Raw genomic sequence first — 22,581 nt, 5'->3', positions numbered from 1 at the left:
AAATGAAAGAAACAGAGCGAAACAAATAGTTGTTGAATCCAAAAAGAAGTCGTGGGAAGATTTTGGTAATAACCTGGAAAGACTAGGTCAAGCAGCAGGGAAACCTTTCTGGACAGTAATAAAGAATCTTAGGAAGGGAGGGAAGAAGGAAATGAACATTGGTTTTAGTAATTCAGGTGAACTCATAATAGATCCCAGGGAATTACTCAAGTGGTGGAGGGAATATTTTGAACAACTCCTCAATGTAAAAGGAAATCATCCTAGTGGCGTTGTGAACAGCCAAGCTCATGGGGAGGAGGTAAATGATGTAGGTGAAATTATGACCCTTCCAGTGCAAATTACTTTCAAATCTCACACCTAAGTATTTGCACTTGCCATCTTTTGGGATAACTACCTCATCCAAAGTATATTCAAATTCAGTTTTAAAGCTCCTGTTTGTAAAAGTTGTAACAGTTGATTTGCCTCCATTAACCTTCATATTATTTTCTTCAACCCATTGTTGGATACTTTCAAGGTCCCTTTGTAATTCTGAACAATCCTCAATGTTGTTTATTTCCCTATAAACAATTATGTCATCTGCATACAATCTTATTTTTGATGTTATATTGTTCCCTAAATCATTTGCGTATATTAAGAAAAGTAACGGACCGCTTATACTACCCTGTGCAATTCCCTTCCAAACTTTCTCTTCCTGAGATACATTATTTCCTATTTTGACTTTCTGAACCCTTGAATTTAGAAATGCTTTTATCCAACGTGTAACCCTTATGTCCAATCCTATTCCCTCCAATTTCTTTAATAATATTCCATGTTCCACTCTATCAAAGGCTTTGGAAAGATCTATGGCTATGCAATCTAACTGACCTCCTGAATCCAACTGATCTGATATGTCCTGCTGAAATCCCACCAGTTGTGCCTCACAAGGAAATTTCTTTCTAAATCCATACTGCTCCTCATGAACCAATTTTTATCATCACATATCCCTCTGATGTACTTCGATATTAAACTCTCCAGTATTTTACAAACTATACTGGTCAGGCTGATTGGTCTGTAGTTCTCTGGTTTCCTTTTATCACCCTTTCCTTTATAAATTGGTATTATTATAGATTCCTTCCATTCCTTTGGTATTACACTATTATTTATTACATAGTCAAAGAGAAATTTTAAATAAGGCACTATGTACCACCCCATTGTCTTTAATACCTCCCCAGTAATTTGATCACCTCCTGCTGCTTTTCCTTGCTGAAGCAGTTGGATTTCTCTGAAAATATCTTCGTTTGTGAATGAGAAGCTTCTTGTTTCCCTCTGTCTCTCCCCCTCTCTATCTTCTGTTTCGGTTTCCAACTCTTGACAATCATCTACTGAATCTCTAAATTCCCTACTAAATAGGTTTGCTTTCTCAGTATCTGTTAAATAGAGTTCACCCCCTTCTCCCACCATTGTAGGAATTTGGATTTGTTTTCCTTTTTGATTCCTGATATATGAATACAGCTTTTTCCATTTCCCTTTGTGGTCATTACCCTCTTGAAGTATGCCATTCATATAATTCTCTTTTGCTTCCTTTTTCACTCTATTCAGTTCCCTCATTAGCTGTTTTCTAGTTTCTCTACTCTCCCTACCCTCTTTGATTTTCCTGTTTACTATTCTACATTTTCTTTTTAATTTTCTTATTTCCCTTGTATAATAAACAGTGTCTGAGGTCATTTTACCCTTCTTAACAGGTACAAATCTCTTCTCTCCTTCCCAAATGATTCCTTTAAATTTAGCCCAAAGTGTATCCACGTTACTCCCTTCACTTATCCAACAACTGAATTGTGATTTAAGGTAAGTCCCAAATTCATCAACTTTAGTTTTTCTGTACAATTTCTTGTCTTGTGTAACCCTCTTATTAAGCCTTTTTGGTATGAGTCCTACATCCATTATTACAGCCTTATGGTCTCCTATTCCTTCAATTACCTCAGTTTTATCAACAATTTCCCATGGTTTAACCAAGAATACATCTAGTAAGTTATTGAGACGAGTCGGTTCTTGTACTACTTGTGTAAACCTCCCTCCCAAATTAACTTATTTGCCAGTTTCTGTTCATGGGCTTCACTTGCAGCTCCATTCCATTCAACTTCAGGCAAATTTAGATCTCCCCCAATTATTACCATATCATTATTATTGTTTTTACGAGTATAATCTATTATTTTCTCAAAGATTTCCATGTCTCTTTCCTCTCTTCCAGGCCTGTATGTTCCTATAATTCCCACCTCCTTCATATTATCACAAACTAATTTTATCCCTAATATTTCATCCCTTTCATCGGTAAACCATTCATGTGAGCATTCACCAGAATAAACACCCCCCCTCCCTTTTTTATCTCCTCGGTCTCTACAATAGACTGTGTACCCTTCTGGAAATATTTCTCTATTACCTACCCCTTCTTTCAACCACGATTCCACTCCTATCACCACATCAGTCTCATAAGATTCCATCAATGTACCGAATTTTAATTGTTTATTTACTACACTTTGACAGTTTACCAAGAGCAATCTCAGACCCCCTTCCTCCCTAAACTTGACTGTTGCAATTGGGTAACTTGAAATTCCTTACTATCCTGAGTTTCTTTTTCTAGTTGACTGAGCCAGCTTGAAGTACAGCTGGCTCTTTCTACCAGTTTTCCTGGTCAGTATTATAACTCAAGGGAGTTGCCTGTTTTACAGTACATATCTTAAGATCAATAAAATCTAGAACAATATTTGCTATCTTTCGTTTACCTGAAGTGTTTAGATGGAGGCCATGTTTTGTATAACAGTATCTCTCAAAACTGCTGCATTCAATAACCTGAGTATTCCGAAAATGTTTACAAATTTTAACAATATCTGTATTGACCTTGTCCACTTCAATGTTCACACACAAGTCTCTACTCAGATCATGCCTGTGGGGCACGTTCACTACAAAAACGTTAGTGTGGGTCAGCTTCCCTAGTGTATGTTTAAGTTGTGATCTTACATTCTTGGCGTTGTTGTGAGCTATGTCATTCGTCCCACCGATGATAAGCACTGCATCGCTGCTCCCGAAGTTCCTAGTTGCTGCTTCTACGTTTTCCACAACACTGCTGATAGAAGCTGCTGGATATATTTCTCCGGTTGCTGCTATATTGTAATCTATAATTTTCATTTCCGTATTGACAATTGCACAATTAAAAATAGGAGAGGATTTCCACCAATCAATACTTATTTATTGTATATATTAAATTACAGGACCGGTTTCGACCTCATATTCAAGGTCATCTTCAGCTGAACCATACATACATATTTATATAATGAAGCTTTGATTAAGATTGTGGTGTTGAAGGAATGCCATATGATGATGATGTACATTTAGTTACATACAAATGGGGCACGTCTTAGCGTGAACTGGCGTATATGTCATTCTGTACAATATTGCAACTGTATGTCTAAAATGTTGAAGGTCTTAAAACTAGTGTATAAAACACGTCTTTTCCTAAACTAACTTATATATACGTACAAGATAAAAACAATATATAAAAACACTTCATGCATATGAACATTCGTTCTTGCTTGGTGGTCAATACATCGACTAACTTCCGTATTTAAGTCTTATTCACAGTTGTGCACTTCAGCTGCTATTCTTAGAGTTTGTAAAATTGCATGGATAAAAGTTTTGTCTTCCTGTGCGTATGTGAGATAAAACACTTTCAATTTAAAATAGGTGCCAAATGTATGGATGAAATTCAAGTAAAATATGTTCAGCTCTGCTGTGTGTGTTGCCCTTTTATTAGAACCAATTCATGTTGTCTTTTTGGCGTCCGTAAATTTGAAACCAATGTCATCCAAATTTACGGACGCCAAAAAGACAACATGAATTGGTTCTAATAAAAGGGCAACACACACAGCAGAGCTGAACATATTTTACTTGAATTTCATCCATACATTTGGCACCTATTTTAAATTGAAAGTGTTTTATCTCACATACGCACAGGAAGACAAAACTTTTTATCCATGCAATTTTACAAACTCTAAGAATAGCAGCTGAAGTGCACAACTGTGAATAAGACTTAAATACGGAAGTTAGTCGATGTATTGACCACCAAGCAAGAACGAATGTTCATATGCATGAAGTGTTTTTATATATTGTTTTTATCTTGTACGTATATATAAGTTAGTTTAGGAAAAGACGTGTTTTATACACTAGTTTTAAGACCTTCAACATTTTAGACATACAGTTGCAATATTGTACAGAATGACATATACGCCAGTTCACGCTAAGACGTGCCCCATTTGTATGTAACTAAATGTACATCATCATCATATGGCATTCCTTCAACACCACAATCTTAATCAAAGCTTCATTATATAAATATGTATGTATGGTTCAGCTGAAGATGACCTTGAATATGAGGTCGAAACCGGTCCTGTAATTTAATATATACAATAAATAAGTATTGATTGGTGGAAATCCTCTCCTATTTTTAATTGTGCTGCTATATTCTCGTCGTTAATCACTCCCGCAATTCCCCTTCCGTGGCTATCACCAAACACAGCTACCTTCGCTGATTTAGGCCTAACTGGGTCTTGAATCTGAATTCTAGGCCTAAATTTTGAACTCGGCACGGCAACTGCAGCGGATCGCGATGATTCGGTTTCACGCGCGCGATCACTTTCTTCCAGAATTAAATTATTTAGGGCAGAAAACCTATTTCTGATGTTTATTTCCGGAAATTCAGTTGTAGATTTCTTCTTAGCCGGCCATCCACGAACTACTTGACACCACGTACTCGAGTTTATTACTTGTACCGGTATATCACTCGAAGAATGGTCAGTCCCAAATTCTAGCGATCACAGTCTTTCTTTTAATTCTTGATTTTCAACTTTAAGGGTCTCATTGTCCTTTTTTAGAATGTTTATAATTTCTAATGCACTTTTATATTCCTCATTGACTGTTTTCGGTGCTTCGTCAATGCCGTCCCCAACAACAACATTCCGAACACACTGCTCACAAATCCAGTCAATATTTTCATTAGCTTTTACGTCTCTAGGGCAATTTCCACACTTATAATGCCACCATCGATCACATGAATCACACAACATTCCAGTTTTCACTAATCTTCGACATTTTCCGCACTTTTCGTCACATTTTACAGTTAATTTACTCGGAGAATAAAACACTACGTCGTCATTACCGGGCGCCATTTTCAAAAGAAAAAAACTTCTGTGGTGTTCGGTGGCAGTTGTCAACTGTTTAAAGATGGCAGCTCTTTGATGTTCTTGAAGTGAGGTGTTTTTGTTTTGACAAGAGTGATTAAGGTTATGTGAGTGTGTATTTTGTAAATACGTGTTTATAAAATTAATTGTACCAACTGACAGCTTCTTGTGTGCGTCTTTGTGGATACGTTAACTGGCGATGATGGACAGGACTCTTTTGAATCTGTTGGACTCGAAAATGAAGAATGACGAGAGGGTGGTGGTGGTAATGCTTAAACAGTTAAGTTCCTTCATTCAAGACCAGCTTGAAAAACTCAAGAAGAATATTGGGGCCCAGTTCAAGACCGGTGCGACGTCAGAAGAGGGAGCCGAATACCTGATCACTGGACAGGAGATGGAACTATGACGCAACCTGCATCATGTCCAACCTGCGAAGAAGCTGTGGGAGCGTTCGGCGAGCACTGCGATGTCCACCAGCCGGGAGCCGACTGCCAAGTCCGGCTGCGGGATGGGGCGCAGCGCGCCAATGGAGTGCCGCGCGTGTTTGACACCGAGATCAAGCGAACAGAAGACGTAACTTTGGGCAAGTTGACACCAAGCTTGAGGCGGCCGACACCTGTTATAAGCTGCGCGGCGCTGAGACCCGTCCAGGGAAGATGATCGGCAGGAAGTGGAATTACGAGGAGGATCTGACGATGTCCTGTGAGATGGATGCAGCAATGGCAAGGACGCGGCCGGAGGGACCCCTCTTGGCGACGGAGAACCAATGGGGTCCGAACCGACAACTACCAAACGAGGGTGCCACCTGACAGAACACCAAGGTACGTATGAGGGGAAAGCCAGCGGAGCTTCGAATGCCACGCAAGGACCTGCGGATCAACATCACCAGGAACGAAGACACCGTCGACCAAACCCAGTGGACCCACCGTGGGAAGGTGGTGGTCCCTGATGGAACCGCTGGGCTGCAAACTGTGGACTTCGACAGCGCCAACAGGAGGGCTGTGTTAGTGAGGTAGCCTGTGTGTGGTTAAATAGTGAGGACAATGAAAAGGTCGAAGAGTGTGACAGTGTGTGAAAATTGTTTCAAGTTATAGGCGAGATATTGACGCAAGTGCGGTACTTGAAAACAGTATTCTCTCACCCATGGGTAACTAATGTAGATATCGAGCTCGATGATTATTATTATTATTATTATTATTATTATTATTATTATTATTATTATTATTATTATTATTATTATTATTGTCGTTGTTGTTGTTACGGAGTTATCCGTGGAAGGCAGAGGTGAAAGAAGGTGCGGGCTGGAATGGGTCCAACTACAAGTCTTAAAGATGAATTTAAAATTTAAATAAAGGTTATATTTTCAACAGATAACAACATTTAACAATTTTGACTAGGTAAAATAACTAAGAAAATCAGGTACAATGCAACTTTACAAAAGAAAGCACAAGTTAAGGGGTCTTTACAAATTCTGGGCTACGAGCCCAAATTCGTCAATCCTTGAGCTCTCAGCTCACAACCACAAAATACCAAAGGGCAGAACGCCCCTAATTACATGCAGCACTAGCTCCCAGCAATCAAAATGTCACGCCTCCCCGAGGCACCTTTCTAAATAACAGAAAGAGCTGACCCGCTCTCAATCTTTCAAGCCTATTAAGAGGCCATAAACGGACTTTACTACAAACTGCCCTCAAGGCACACTTATAAATAAACAGGGGTAACTTGTACCCATTCTACTGGGCCTAAAACGAAAAATAATAGGTTACTTTAAATGGTCCTAAATGCAAAAGGAATAGAGACGTGAGTTAACACTCCTAAATACACATTTTAAAACCTAAGAGGCACTAGGCCTATTACACAGGGGCTAATCCCAATCTGTGGAGGTGTCTAGTATACAAAATAAATTTAACACATTAAGAAAGAAGAGAAAAACGGTTACGAGAACATAGTCACCTCAAATTTAAAAATGAAGGGGAGCTCGAGAGGGTAAAGCACTCTCTATCCCCGATTTACAGTTGAAGAAATTTGTAGTTTTTACATAGACTCAAAAGGGATTTACATTTTAAAAAGATGGGTTACATATTGAAGGTTTCGAACCTTCCCCGTGAGTTAAACTGCTGAGCTAGCAAGAAAAGATGTTAAACGGCCATTACCTTGTTGAAGATCTGTTGCCCGAAGAAAGAGGCGCTTCCTGCCCCCTGCTACATATCCACACGCTAAGCTAGATGTTATTGAAGTGGTGCGGAGACAAGAAAATCAGCAGTTTTTATACCCCCCCCGGAAAATTCGAGACCTTTCATGAATGATTAAGACCCGCCCACAAATGTTTATTGGCTAACAGCAAAAGTTACACACAAATCGATGAAGAAACACCTTATTGGTGGGAAATTAATTACAGAAATTTAGGATTGGTTATATTCAAAACAGGCGGAAAGAAAGCTTAATATTGCCAACCCACAAATGAAAGAACAAAATTTAGTAAAGACAAAACTTATGAATACAAAATTACTCCAAGAAAGTTCATTCCTTTGCACCAGAGTGCATTATCATAGTTTTTTAGTAGAGACATCTGTTAGAGAATGTCCACACTTCTTGATCAACAAAAGTAAATCAAAAACACCCAGTGACATCTTCTGATAAACAGTAGAGTTGATTCAGTTGTTACAGTTCAGGGTTTCTCGTGTAGAGAGGTACTTTAAGGCGGAAAATTCAAATTTGCAGCGTAGAGGTGTACCAACCGGTACAATTATTATTATGGCATATAGGTTATCGTTAAAATTGAATAATTGAAAAAGAGGTTCAACCTATTCAATACATAAGAGAAAGAAATGTAGTGATTACATTCTTATTTAATAGTAATTAGAAATGGGACCGGTTTCGACCCTAGTCCAGGTCATCATCAGCCGTTCAAAACATAAAAAACATGAAAAACAATGCATATGAAAAAGAAAAAGATTAAGTGAACTCTGGATCGGTATAGGATGAAATATAAAATGATGATGGGGGTAGAAACTGTGAGTCACTTAAAAGAAAACAGTACGTAATATTATAAATGGTAGTACGGCACACGCAATGATAGGTAAAGTCTCACAATGTTTATGAACAGTGGAGAACGGTCAAATGGGTCAGTTTTTACACACCGTCAGGTACAAAGTCACAACACTATCGAACAACATATGAAGATCTATAAATATGTTAAAGTCGAAGAAGAATAGATTTATAGAAGCAAACTGCCAGCTCCCGTTGATCAGCGCAGCACACTCAAGGTCGTGCGCTGTAGTCTCGAACGCCAAAGTAAAATGGAGAATATCCTGAAGATCCATTATTTGCCTCGGTTGCGGGAAGTTAAGTACGTATATATAGATATATACAACGCAATTCAGTATAATTGAATGAGTAATTGTGCTCCTGCTGAGTTCTTGGAAAGCAGTTGACTTGAAAAAACAATTGTAAAGAGAAAAAAAATATAGTAAAAAGCGCAATATCGGAAAACAAATGAAAACATATATGGACGGTGCGCTATTTTTTAAAATGAAAAGTTTAGGTCATGATTGAAGTAGTCAAAGTTGGCGCAAGACAAGAGTTAAAATTTGAATGAGGAGAACCGAAATGAAGGTAGGGATTTTTTTTAAATTTTTTTAATAGAAAAGGTAGAATAAATGAATAGAGGAAGAGTGATAGTGAAATAAGAGAAGAATAAAAGAAATTGAAGTTAAATGGTGTTGAGGAAGGATAAGATAGGGAAATGAAGGAGGGGAAGTTTAGGGTGGGTTAGGAGGGTGGGTTATTGGAGGTAGAAAATGTGGGTAGGAACTTTGTAAGGCATGGAAAATAGAATTGGGGTTTCGGAATTTGGAATTTTTGAGAAGAAGAATTAGGAAGTCGAAAAGGATTTTGGGTTTTTCAGAAATGTCGTTTAAATTGAAATTAGGGTTGAAGTACTGGTCAAGGTGGATAAAGCAATTTTCAGTAATGTTTAAGAGGGGGCCTTTGTTAATGATTTTAAGTATTTTCATGTCATTGTCAATATTGGTGAAACTATGCTTGGAGTCTTGTATGTGTTGTCCTACGGCGGAGAATCTGTTGTATTTAATGGCGTTGATATGTTCAGAGTATCTGATATTGAAGTTGCGGCCAGTCTGTCCGATGTAGGAGGAATTGCAGTTGTTGCATTTGAATCTGTATACACCAGATTTAGAAAAAGCATTAGACTTATATAGAGATTTAGAGTTGTGTAAGATATCAAGATTTCTTTTGTTAGTTCTAAAAGAAATTTTCATGTTATGTTTTTTAAAAATATTAGTTATTTTATAAGCATCCTGAGTGAAAGTGAAGGTGGAAAAAGCAGTTGGTTTTATTGTGTCTTTAGATAAAGTGGTTTTTGGACAGTGTTTGAATTTGTTGATGATGCGGTTTATGAAGGAGTTGTTAAAGCCATTGAATTTAGCGATGTTGCGGATGGTGTTTAATTCAGTATTTAAATATTTTTTTGACATAGGGGTGTTGAAGGCACGAAAAATTAAGCTGTTATAAGTAGCACGTTTATGAGCTTGAGGGTGCGAAGAATCTTGTCGTATTGTGGTTGCTGTTTGGGTTGGTTTTCTGAAAATTTTGTAAGATAAAGAAGAAGGATGTCTAGTGATAGTTAGGTCTAGAAAATTAAGAGTTTGGTTGTGTTCTGATTTGAGGGTGAATTTAATGTTAGAGTCTAAGTTGTTAAGATGAAGAAGTGTAGAGGCTGCGTTGGTTGATTCCTCATTTAAAATTACTAATGTGTCATCGACATATCTGGCCCAAAAGAGGATGTTGGAGAAATTATTATTATTATTATTAATTTTTGTGTTTTCTAAGAAGTCGAGGTAAATTTCAGCAAGAATGCCAGAAGCTGGTGAGCCCATAGCCAAGCCATCTTGTTGATAAATGGTGTTGTCAAAGGTAAAATAATTATTGTTGAGAACTAATTTTAAAATAGACATGAAGTCTTGAATTTCAAGTTTACTTAGGTTACTGAATTTGTTTAGGTTGTTGTTTATTATGGGGAATAATTTGGAAATTGGAATACTAGGGTACATGTTTACAATGTCAAAAGAATGGAGAGAAAAATTTGGTTGGATTTCAAAATTCTTTAATTTGTTGATTAGATCAGAAGTGTTTTTGGTAGATTTGTGGGTGCGCATCTGTTAGCCATTCATTACAGATAGACATCTGGTGACCTCAGTTCACACCATGAATAAGGTATTCCATATTTCCAGTCTGGGATACTCAGAAAATTGTTCTATTCATTGATGTGCCCTACATATTTTTCCTATGTCAGGATCAGAATATCACATAATTTTGCACGCCATAATTCGATGTTGGCACTCGTGAAACATGCAGGAAAAACAAGAAGTTGCTTCTGTTAATTTGGATTTGCTTCTGTTCATTTGGATCCCTATAACTAGGCCCACCTCTGGGTTTATTAGATTGTTCGTTGTGTCATGTCTTATTTGTCACTCTGTCTGATGAGAGAGAGAGAGTGCGCTTTATCCGCGGAGGCTGGTTTCCCCTCCCCCTTTCCCTTGTCTGCCGGGCTCTCTTTTGCAGGTACAGTTCTGGCCACATGCCCATCAAGCCCGAGGGATGTTCCTTTTGCCCAACATGCTACAAATAATGTGACTTCTGAAATAATTTTATGGGATAGAAAGGTACAGATACTGCCAATGAGCTGAACAGGACACTGTACGGTCTCAGAATATAAGGACATTTAAATCTGTAAATGCTAGTATTGGTGGTTTTGATATAAAACCATGTTGTATGGAAATAAATCATGTGGCATAAGGGCTGCTCTTAAGTGCAATGTGTTGACACAAGTGTAATAGACTAATATAACTTGGAAAAAATATTCTTTAACCCATGGGTAAATATGCAAAAATCAATCTTGAATTATCACTGTTATTATTATTATTATTATTATTATTATTATTATTATTATTATTATTATTATTGTTATTATTATTATGACTTGTAAGGTATGGCTATGAATTTGTTTACATCTATTATTATTATTATTATTATTATTATTATTATTATTATTATTATTATTATTATTATTATTATTATTATTATTATTATTATTTACGTGGTTGTGTACAAACTTTATTTGGTATAATCATGATCATATTATTTGTGGGGTTATGTCATGAAATATCTGGTGTATATATATTAATATGAGTTTATTTAATGTAAGAGCACGTAATTAATAGTATGTAATTTATTATTACCTGTATATATGATGTACAGTATATTCCACCGCAATATTGTGCAATACGCTGTAATAGTCTAGAACAACGCATTGTGCGACTCGAATTGTGTAGAAACTACCTTTCATTATAAATAGGCTGTTGGAGACTCTTGAATTTATGAGGAAATGTGTTGTATCATATTCTTCTAGAAGCCTGGCCAGGCAACCTATATAAAGAGGCAGTCTTGGGAGCAGAGTTGAGTTGTTTTAACAAGACTTGTGTGTAAGTCGTGTTAGCCAAGTGTTTGAAGTCAAGTATGTGAATTTTGTTGGATTGGTAGTTGGCATGCAACTGATGCAGTCTTCTTCTTATTCTTCATAGTAGTGCTTTGGTCAAGATGACGGTTCATTAGTGCATGTGTGTAGAAGATGTAAATTTAATTTGTAAATAAAATAGTGTACACAGTTGACAGCATTTTGTGTGTGTCTTTGTGGCTACATCAGTGTCAGGGCCGATAGAGATTTCTGTTGCAGCCTTGTTAAAGTTCTGACATAGCACTGCCTGTTTTGTTAAGGTGCAGATGTAAGGCCAATGCTGTGAATTGATATAGAGTATAAAGAAAGTAGTACACCAGAGTCTGCGGGCTGCGTGATTCTAGTTCTACCTCAAGGTTATTTTCAAACTTGCAGAGTGGTAAGAAAAAGGAATGGACGTTGTGTTGAAAAGTGAAGAAAAATGTGTAGATTAAGATGGCGTATGTTGTTTGTCAATTATAACAAAAATTAATGAATCATCATCAGTTTCAGTATGACCCTAGTAAATGTGGATTGACTACTGTATGATGATACTGTGTAAGGAATCTCTACATATGTTTATATATCTGCAGGTTAAAGTTTCTACACTGTACAACCTACAGTAATAATCAGAAATTTTGTAATGTAGCAATGAGACTAGTTGTATACATCAACCTATAAATTATCTCTACCAGCCCGGAGGTATTGCACTTATGCCACGTGACGTATTCTTGTCGTTTTTTTAATATTTCATATGCAGTTCTGCCAAACATTGTTCTCATATTTTTTATTATATGATGTTGTACTATGCTGTGCGGACTGGTGTAAACTTCTCCACAACAATTCCAATGACTTCTTGCTAATTGTACCTGATCGCGTGTGTAGGAGATATAAGCTCTTTGCACTGACTTGAATGAGCTTTTACTGCCAGAATAAGGTCTAAAAACTGTGGCCCAATGTTGTGCTGGCTATTGGTCTGTAAACTTTTGAATTATTATCTTTAATATACCAAATTATTATGAAATATTTGTAATTTTATTACCAGTCCCAGCTGTTGCAAGTAGTCACAGCAAACTCAGGTATATTGATTAGTGCTCTTGTTCATTAAATAATTAATACCTGTTTCAGTTTGATTGTCTCAACACCTTAAATGACCAACTTTTGGAGAATGTTAGAGTGCAGCTAGAACCGCCAGAAGGATATCGCCTGCTGAAATCCATTCCTTGCACTCGTCTTCCCTATAATGAAACAGGAACCACTTTCATAGTACTGCAGTTTCCAGAGGAATTGCTGTCTACTGTTGGTATGTCTCAGTTTTCTACTATAATTAGTTACAGGTTGCTTTTAAAGTTTAAAGTAATTTGCCTTCTAATTTTATTTTTATTTTTGTAGGTACATTTAGTGCTACCTTGAAATTCTTAGTCAAAGATTGTGATCCTGCCACAGGGCAACCAGATTCTGATGAAGGCTATGATGACGAATACATGGTGAGTGTTAGTTTGCAGTTCCCTTTTCCTTAACAAAATGTTTCACATCAACTATTTATGCAGCATCGTTCAACAATTAACACTAGCCTACAAATATATTTTTCACCCAGTAAAAGGTTTAATAGATGACCTTACCTAATTTAGGTGTGCTGAGTTCAAAACTGCTTTCTGTTTTTCCATATCATGTTACGATTTTTCACAGTAGCCTAATCATTTCCTTTAACGCATTGCTGACTGGATACTTGAACTTCTTTCTACTGAGCATACTAGAATGCATATGATTATGGCCCAGATTTCCATGCAAATGCATGTTTTTCAATAGGCTGGTTACACTTGTCAAACTTTGCAGATATTCGTTTTATGACTTAACAATTCCGTTTTTTCCATGCATGTTTGCATGTTTTGGTCTTTTTAGGAGAACATTCATGCATAATGCATATTTTGAAGATGTTGGATTTAATAGCGAATATTTGGACGTTTATATGACTTCTCTTCTAACTTGGTAATATATAATGTTAAAGTTGCAGGGTAGTGTCTTTTGTGATGTTAGTTTACAGAATTTGGGACCGTTTTTCCACGTTATGTCTATTATTGAGAGATGGAGAGAGAGAATGTATTCCTGGCATCCTACCAGACAACGAAAGTTAGTATGTACGGTACAGTGATAGGATATTATATTCAATCATTTTACTGAATAGATTAATTTGATTCCGTTCACGTTACTGAATTGATACAGTGATCCGATAAATGGCGCTTTAGAGTCACCGCTCCTATTACATCTGTATGCCCTGATAGGTAGCAGCAACAGCATTCAATGCTCACTGCTCCCATCTGGTCTTCATTATATGAACTACTGTCCTATACATTTCATCCTACCTTAAGATTTCTGCTGCAGCCACCTTTTCGCATTAAATTTCAATGTTACAAAGCATTCGCCCCACAGTGGTAACTGCATGAAGTAAATATACGGAATTAGTTGTAAAAATATCTGTCCGCCTGCAACTTATCACTTAATTGAATTGCCTTTTGTGATACCGAAATTAGAAGCTACAGGTCTACCCCTTGTCGAATCATTAGCAGTTATTGAAGACATTCAGATGTCTGCAATCATCGCACAGAAAGTACCTGTGGCAGCTAGAGATAAGCTGTACAAAGTGATCCGTTCAAATCTTGATTTTGAATTTGTCTAGCGGAAAAAAATGACGTACAATTTGTCTCGCTTTGTCCCAAATGTTGTCACATCTTGTGACGTAGAAACATTTTCTTTGTTTAAGAATGTGCTGAAAATCAAAGCAATTTGGAGAACTTAGTTGTTGTGCAATGTTTCAAAAGAAGCTGACAATGTAACCATGTTGAACGGAATTTTGGCAGTGCATATTTTCTAATTTATTGTGTATGTTCTACCGTATGATAGTGCATGAATGTATGCGTATTTTGAGATTTTATAGTGCATGGAAATCCGGACTCTACATATGATTATAAAAATGTACATAAACTAGTCGAGATTTTATCTTTAAAGTTGTGAATATCTCGGTGGATCTGTTTTTATAAAACATTGCTTTTAAACTTTGAAGTAATCTGCCTTCTAATTTTATTTTCATTTTTGTAGGTACATTTAGTGCCACCTTGAAATTCTTAGTCAAAGATTGTGATCCTGCCACAGGGCAACCAGATCAACATCATCAAAGTTTACATCGTTGTTGTTATCAGAGTCACTTGAATAAATGAGCGCACTATGTAAATGACGGCGTGTAGGGGCTTGAATATCACTTCTACTATCACTCTCGCATTCACAATCACTATATCCGTTTGAACGATCATTGGAATGCAATTTTTCTAAAATATCGTCGTCAGCTAACACTGTATTATGCGACAGCTCCGTCTTATCATTGACTGAACCGGCAGAAAGAAAGTCGACATTTCGAAACTAAATCAAAGAATAAAAGAAGGCCGTGAATAAAAGAAAAGTGGCAGATTTACATCTACACTTTATTCTACCAGGGTGTCCACCCGTATGGAAAACCTGGGAAACGGGGAAATGTCAGGGAAATCGATAATTAACGGGAAAACCTGGAAATGTCAGGGAATTCAGGAAAAAATCTTGAAATTCATTCTTCTGCCAGATAAAATTGACATACCATATTTATCCGTGTAATACAAACACATTTTTCAGTTTTTATAACATTAATCTAGGGCATGTCTTTTATGCCAGGAATAAATTTTAATGAAAAGTTAAAGTGTGATCTCGAATGTGAAGTAATCAATAATATCTATAGCTATATGATTGATCGATCGAATTTTCAATGTTTTGATCTGCTTACTATTGAATATTCTGTGTTGGTGGGGAATGGTGAGCTCGATGAATTAGACCTATATTGCATTCTCACTTTTTTCCAGTAATGTTTCCAGACTCTGAAACAGCTTCGAAAGTTCAACTGCACAGAACAAAAGTTGCATATACAATCACTCATGGTTTGGCTCTCTATTTCCATAAACAAGTTCTTGAGAGGGGTAGTAAGTGCACACATTTCACCATTGGGTTTGACGAGTCACTGAATAAAGTTTCTCAGATAGGCCAAATGGATCTTGTAGTTCATTGTTTCAATCCTGATACTAATGAAGTATGCACTTCTTATTTTGATTCCATGTTTCTTGGTCACTCTACCTCCTCAGATTTGTTAAGTGGTTTTTTGCAGGCACAGCAAGGACTCTATCTAAAAAAATTACAAATTTCAGTGGATGGTCCAAATGTTAATAAAAAGTTCCTTCAGGATTTTAGTAATTTATTAGATGATCTAGATGGATCTTGTGGCTTGCATACTGTGCACATTTCATATAAAATGGCAGTAAAAGAAACCCAGTGGAATATTGCAGAGTTTCTTTGTGCTCTTCACTTCTTGTTTTGCTACTCTCCTGCAAGTCGTGCTGATTATATACATTATTCAGGTTCAAACGTATTTCCTTCGAATTATTGTGCTATAAGATGGCTTGAAAATTTTCAAGTCATTGAACATGCTATAGATATCCTACCTAATGTCGAAAAATATGTGGAAGGAACAAACAGAGACAAGAAAATCCCAAGCTGTAACAGCTTCAAAATAGTATCAACTCCACTTAAAGATAAGGTTCTTAAGGCCAAGTTGTCATTTTTATTATCACTTGTTGGAGATTTGGAACCATTCCTAAAAATTTCAGGCAGATCTCCCATTTGCATCACTCCTTTATGAATCCTTCATTGATGATAAATATCATGACAAGGTTTGTTAAGTCTGAGTCACTGCAGTCTTCAGATCTCCTAAATCGTATTTAGACAGTAAAGAAAATGTTCTTCCTGCATCTAAAATTGACATAGGTTATGCTGCTAAAGCAGCACTTCGTGGCAATCCAGGATTAAATGATAGAGATATATTAGTGTTTTGCACAGATTGTCTAAGAGGAATGGTAGCTTTGTGCAAATAGTTACTGGAAAGGTCACCGCTGGCAAATTGTCGTCATCATCTGCAGTTTCCAGCTGTTGGCCGCATCTGCTCACCGCTAGCATATAAACTGACTAAATTAATTTCTTGCTTTGATCCAAGTGTAGCCAAGTAGCCTCTAAGCAGCAGACTGCTAAGGATAGCTTTAAGTGCCTTTGTTGAAAACAAATGGATCTCGGGTAATGAAGCCATTCATGTACGAAGGGAGTTCACTTCTGTTTGTGAGAATGATACTATGAAAGAAGTGAATTCTTTGTATTCTAAAGACGAGAGGTTAGATCACTTTTGGCTTCGCACTGTTCTTCCAATAGTAAATTTAAAACAGAAAAGTTGGCTTCGTTTCTCAAAATGATACTAATACTGTTTCATGGAAATGCTTCACTTGAATGTGGTTTTCCTGTTAATAAAGAAATTATAGTAGAGAACATGCTACAAATATCCCTTGTAGCAAAAAGAATAATATATAATTATATCCCAATCCCTGGTGGAATTGAAAAGGTCTCCATTAATAAGAACATGCTCCATGCTGCAAGGAGTGCTCATGCTTTGTACATTCAAAATCTAAAGGAGAAACTTGAAATATTGGAAGTAGAAGTTTCTTTGCCAAAAATAAGAGAAAGGTTGCTTTGTTGCTGAAAGAATTAGAAGAAAAGAAGTGGAGGCTGATGGCAGAAGCTCGAGTCATTGTTGGCTACAAAGAAGTTTCTTCGCTGAAGCAGTAATGGTAATACATTTAAAAAAACTTAAAGTGAATTTAATCAGACTGAATTAAACTTCCAAGTTTTAATATGCTCATTAATTGCTCTTTTTTTTTTTTTGGATGTTAAGTTTTAAAAATGTATTTTAATATTACTGACACTTCCTTTATAATTATGTTTTTTGTTATCATGTGTCAGGGAAAAAACTGGTTTTTATGTCTGGAAAACAGGGAAATGTCAGGGAATTTTAAAATCTGGATTTGGTGGACACCCTGTCTACTCAATGTGCAAGTCCAAAATAATTCAATATATGGTCAAGAGATTTCACAGGGAGACCAAAAACGATGTTGTGAATAAAACAGAGATTTCTTGGGGCCCATCACCTACTGCTGGCAAGCGTACTACGAGATTTCTCGCGGCCTGTCACCCATGTGTTGATGTAATGACTTAGATCACATTTCACTAAATTTTGACACCCTTTAAAATCTGCAAAACCGAGCTCGATAGCTGCAGTCGCTTAAGTGCGGCCAGTATCCAGTATTCGGGAGATAGTAGGTTCGAACCCCACTGTCGGCAGGCCTGAAGATGGTTTTCCGTGGTTTCCCATTTTCACACCAGGCAAATGCTGGGGCTGTACTTTAAGTAAGGCCACGGCCGCTTCCTTCCCACTCCTAGCCCTTCCCTGTCCCATCGTCGCCATAAGACCTATCTGTGTCGCTGCGACGTAAAGCAACTAGCAAAAAAAAAAAAAAATAAATAAATAAACTGCAAAAAAAAATTATTTAATAGGTCTGTAGTTTTTGGCCCTGGGCATTCCGGATCCTCACAATCCGATAGATTTGATGTCCCTCCAGCTTGAGCTGAGCCGCCACTTCATCGTTGGTCTTTATGATCCACCCCATAGGCCATCACGGATAGAATAGAGGTGGGCGAGAGGGAACAGCAGGCCACTGAACCAGTACTTGTGTAATATTTACAGCTCATGTGTGTATCCAAAATTGTTGCGCTCCTATTGTTGAGGTGGGGTAACTGTAGAAGGGATTGGCCGTTTTGATGTTAAAGTAGCCATCCCTGGTCCTCTGAATCTCAATTTTTGTAGGCCAAATAGTTTAGGGTGAAGTGGGTGATGATCTGGTAAAATTGATTGGGTGTTGGCTTTAGCTAGATCAATGTGCATCAATTTGACCATGAAGAAAAGCGCTGGCAGTAGTGGTACTGGATTGACTATAATCTTCTGCCTGATTGATGGTACTAGTGCCGGGTTCTTTGCTGCCTCTACGTAGCTGCATACATTACCTGGAATGTTGGTAGCCCTAAATGGTGATCTGGATGGCAGATGGAATGGGGCCGTAATGGTCTTGTCGAGGTTGAGCAGCGGTTCGATGCCTGGTACTGAGAATCGTGAATTACAACCTGTGACAATAAAGTTCGGTAAATAGTCCTGTACAATCAACATAGATGAACAATGCACAACAGTGACCTTACTGTCCTTCGAAATAGTCCCCTCCCATGATTATGCAGTGCTGAGATTGGCAATACATGTCCTGGAAACTTTGCAAGAAGGCTTTCTTTGGGATGGTGTTCAAAAGCATAGTCACGTTTCATTGGATGTCAGGAATATCGTCAAATCTCTGCTTTCAAAGCGAGTTTGAGTCATGGGAATAGGAAGAAGTCTGGAGGATTGAGATCTGGCGAATATGGGGGATGTTCAAGTTGCACCACCCCGTTTTTTGCCATGAACTGTTTGATGATATTGACTCTGTGTGGGCGAGCATTGTCATGGACAAAAACCCATGAACCTTGTTGTGCGTAGTGGGCTCGTACCCTGCGCAGACGTTTCATGAAACGGGTCAAAATTTCAATGTACCGCGCAGCATTTAACGTCGTTCTCTCGGGTAGAAATTCCTTGTGGACAATGCCTTGACTATCGGAAAAGGTGATGAGCATCATTTTGATGCGTGACTTTTCGGCTCTGACCTTTTTCCGACGAGGGGATCCCAGAGAACGCCATTCCATGCTTTGCAGTTTTATTTCAGGGTCGTACCTGGGTCACCAGGTTTCATCCTCAGTGACAATACATTTCAAGAAATTTGGTGTCGCATCCGCCGTTTCGACAAAATCCTGTGAGGCCGCTAAACATGCCTGCTTCTGATCGTCCCGCAAGTGTTGTGGCACAAGACGAGAACACGTTTTCCTCTTCCCTAACTTCTGGGTAACGATTTGTCACACGGATTCACAGTTAATCTGCAGTTCATCCGCTATCATGCGCACAGTTAATCGCCGATCGTTCGTGATTAATGTCCTCTGTTTTTGTCACAGACGGCGGTCGCCAGTCTTCTGCTGTGGGGGTTGTCAGAAACACTTTCCCGGCCTCCTCTAAAACGGGCGAACCACTCATACACACACTTCAAGGACAGTGCTAGATCTTCATAAACACGAACCAGCATCGCATGCGTATCTTTCGGTGTCTTGTTAAGCTTAAAACAAAACTGTACATTAATCTTTTGGTCGTTTATGTTCCAGTTTGCAGTTCAGAACCAACGCACTAAACACGCACTGTGTCAGATAGGTCTTACACAGCACACACACGATGCTCAACTGAATAACGTTGGGAGCAGGTGGTCAAAACCTGCTGCTACACAGTTGTCACGTTGTGTTGCGCCAGTGTTGCCAGATTAACCATTCTGGCTTCATTCACCTAACTTTAATGTCACAGATGTCCGACTCGTTGGCTGAATGGTCAGCGTACTGGCCTTCGGTTCAGAGGGTCCCGGGTTCGATTCCCGGCCGGGTCGGGGATTTTAACCTTCATTGGTTGATTCCAGTGGCCTGGGGGCTGGGTGTTTGTGCCGTCTCCAACATCCCTGCAACTCACACACCACAGATAACAATATCGTCCACCACATTAACACGCAGTTACTTACCCATGGCAGATGCCACCCACCCTCATCGGAGGGTCTGCCTTACAAGGGCTGCACCCAGCTAGAAATAGCCACACAAAATTATTAATGTCACAGGTTGTATGAATTTACTCATTGAGGACAGATATTTCAAGTTCCCTATGGGAATCAAAATCTATATATTGTTGTGATTAGAAAGCAGAACCGAAGAAAGATTTGCTTTACCAAATAGGAAACATAGATCAGATGCCAATCAGTTTACGTATGCCACAAAGTCTAACAGTTGATAAGAAAGGAAAATCTGAGTGTTAAATCGTACGTACTACTGTAATTGAAAAACAGAAAGCTTGCACTTGACAATGTTCTGAAACAATAAACAATGAGTGGTGTGAATAAAAATGAGCACACACTCTTAACTTGCGAATTTAGGGTGGGCACTCTCATTGAGGTGAATAAAAACTGCTGGTCGGTAGCAGTCGCTCACAGCAGACCTGTGCCTTTGAGCATACACTCCAATCGCCCGAGTAGCAGAGTGAGCTTTCCAGATTTCTAGTGAATAAAGATAAAGCAGGCACTCATTCCAGTTAGCGCTTGCTCGTGTTTTCTTGCCCGTGCTCGTGATTAGTAGGTGACCCAAGTCACAATCCGTCACTTGTTCTTCTCATTCTCTCTCCTTTAGCCGTTTTTCTTGTAATAACCAGACTTTGTTTCTGTTCCAAAACCTTCAGTTGTTTTAACACCACCAATCTTTGCAGTTCACTGTAAAACAGTGCTTTCAATAACATTGCATAGTTTGTAATAGTGGTTAATCGGAAAAGGAAATTATCTATATACAGTCAAACCTGCCCTAACGGACACCCTTATTCAGCGGACACCTCCCTTTACGGACAATTTTCCTCGGAACCGATTTTATTTTACATAAGACAAGTGTTAAATTGGCCTCATTTAAGCGGACACCTTGAACTCCGGACAGCGGACAGCGCCATTTGTCCCGTCCACTTGACTTAAGCGGACACTTTACACATTGCAGGACAATTTATTATGTCGGACCACATGCCATTCTTTCTTTTAAAACCATTCTTCAGTCATAAGGAAATCCCTTTTGAATGTTTGTACTATTTCGAGTGCGAGGTGAGAGAGTGTACATCGGAATGCAGTTCTACCTAGTGGTGTATAGGCCTATTCCGAGAATTCTAATTGCCCAGAAATGCTGCCAGAGATTGTTGACTCACAAGTTACCTGGCGATTTTCGTCCCTTCTTGCATCATTCTATTCATAACTCGGATTGTCGCTGATAAGGTCGAGCTCAGGTAGTCAACTTGAGAAGGAAAAGACAGTACAGACGCTAATTAGTGAGACAGAAATACCGCAGCAGTGCCGTTATCTTCATTAGTCGTACAAAAGGACCATTTTGAATAAAACGTTTTATCGTTTTACGGAGCCCGAATCAGTAACGAAAAGTGACGATGACAGTGAGGCGGAAGAAGAACAAGAAGTTCTGACAATGAAGCATGGACAAAATATGCTTAAACAGATAGAGAATTTGTGTATCACGCTGTACCGCGAGTACGACGAGAACACTATGGAACCATTTAACAGACTTTATTCCGTTTTCGAAAATGTCGCAATTAAGAAAACATGCTAAATTTACACAGACGAAGCTTCACGATTACTTCACGAAGCTGTAATGTTTTTAAATGATGTAAAATCACTTCTAATAACTCTCTATTAAATACTAACATGGAAATGACTTAGAATAAAAAAATAAAAATATGTATGCTTATATTTAAGGTGGATGTTCTTTGCCGTTAAAATGTTCAATTATTTTTACAAACTTATTTTAGGGACACCTCTCGTAACAGACATTTTTCCTTGTAACCGACAGTGTCCGCAGAAGGGAGGTTCGACTGTATATAAAATAAGATTTTTGTCTGTACATTGCTCAGAATGTACAAAGGATGGTATTTCTGTATCGGTCGTGTCCATAATAGCAAGGAAATGCACTTTTTAATTTTCCGTAATGTCTGTCTGTCTGTCTGTCTGTCTGTCTGTCTGTCTGTCTGTCTGTCTGTCTGTCTGTCTGTCTGTCTGTCTGTCTGTCTGTCTGTCTGTCTGTCTGTCTGTCTGTCTGTCTGTCTGTCTGTACACGCATCACGAGAAAACGGCTGAAGTGAATTTAATGAAAATAGGTATGTAAATTCCGGGAATAAGTCGCTACAATCTAGGCTATAAATAATCTTATTCACGTGGAGAGAAATGGTAGTTTAGGGGAAGGCCTAAAATTTAATTCTCTTAT

At 38.1% G+C, this 22,581-nt stretch overlaps 1 protein-coding gene across 1 annotated transcript in view; it reads left to right on the top strand.

Moving 5' to 3' along the window:
- gammaCOP (coat protein (coatomer) gamma) overlaps nucleotides 1-22,581 on the top strand; it is a 513,985-nt gene that overhangs the window by 433,737 nt on the left and 57,667 nt on the right. Inside the window, exons 13-14 of the mRNA XM_067138134.2 lie at nucleotides 12,853-13,027; nucleotides 13,117-13,211. Coding sequence (XP_066994235.1) covers nucleotides 12,853-13,027; nucleotides 13,117-13,211 — 270 coding nt within the window. The remainder of the gene's footprint in view (nucleotides 1-12,852; nucleotides 13,028-13,116; nucleotides 13,212-22,581) is intronic.

This window comes from Anabrus simplex, chromosome 1 (genome assembly GCF_040414725.1).
Source record: "Anabrus simplex isolate iqAnaSimp1 chromosome 1, ASM4041472v1, whole genome shotgun sequence".
Classification (NCBI taxonomy): Eukaryota; Metazoa; Arthropoda; class Insecta; order Orthoptera; family Tettigoniidae; genus Anabrus; species Anabrus simplex.
This window is presented reverse-complemented; position numbering and strand designations above follow the sequence as displayed.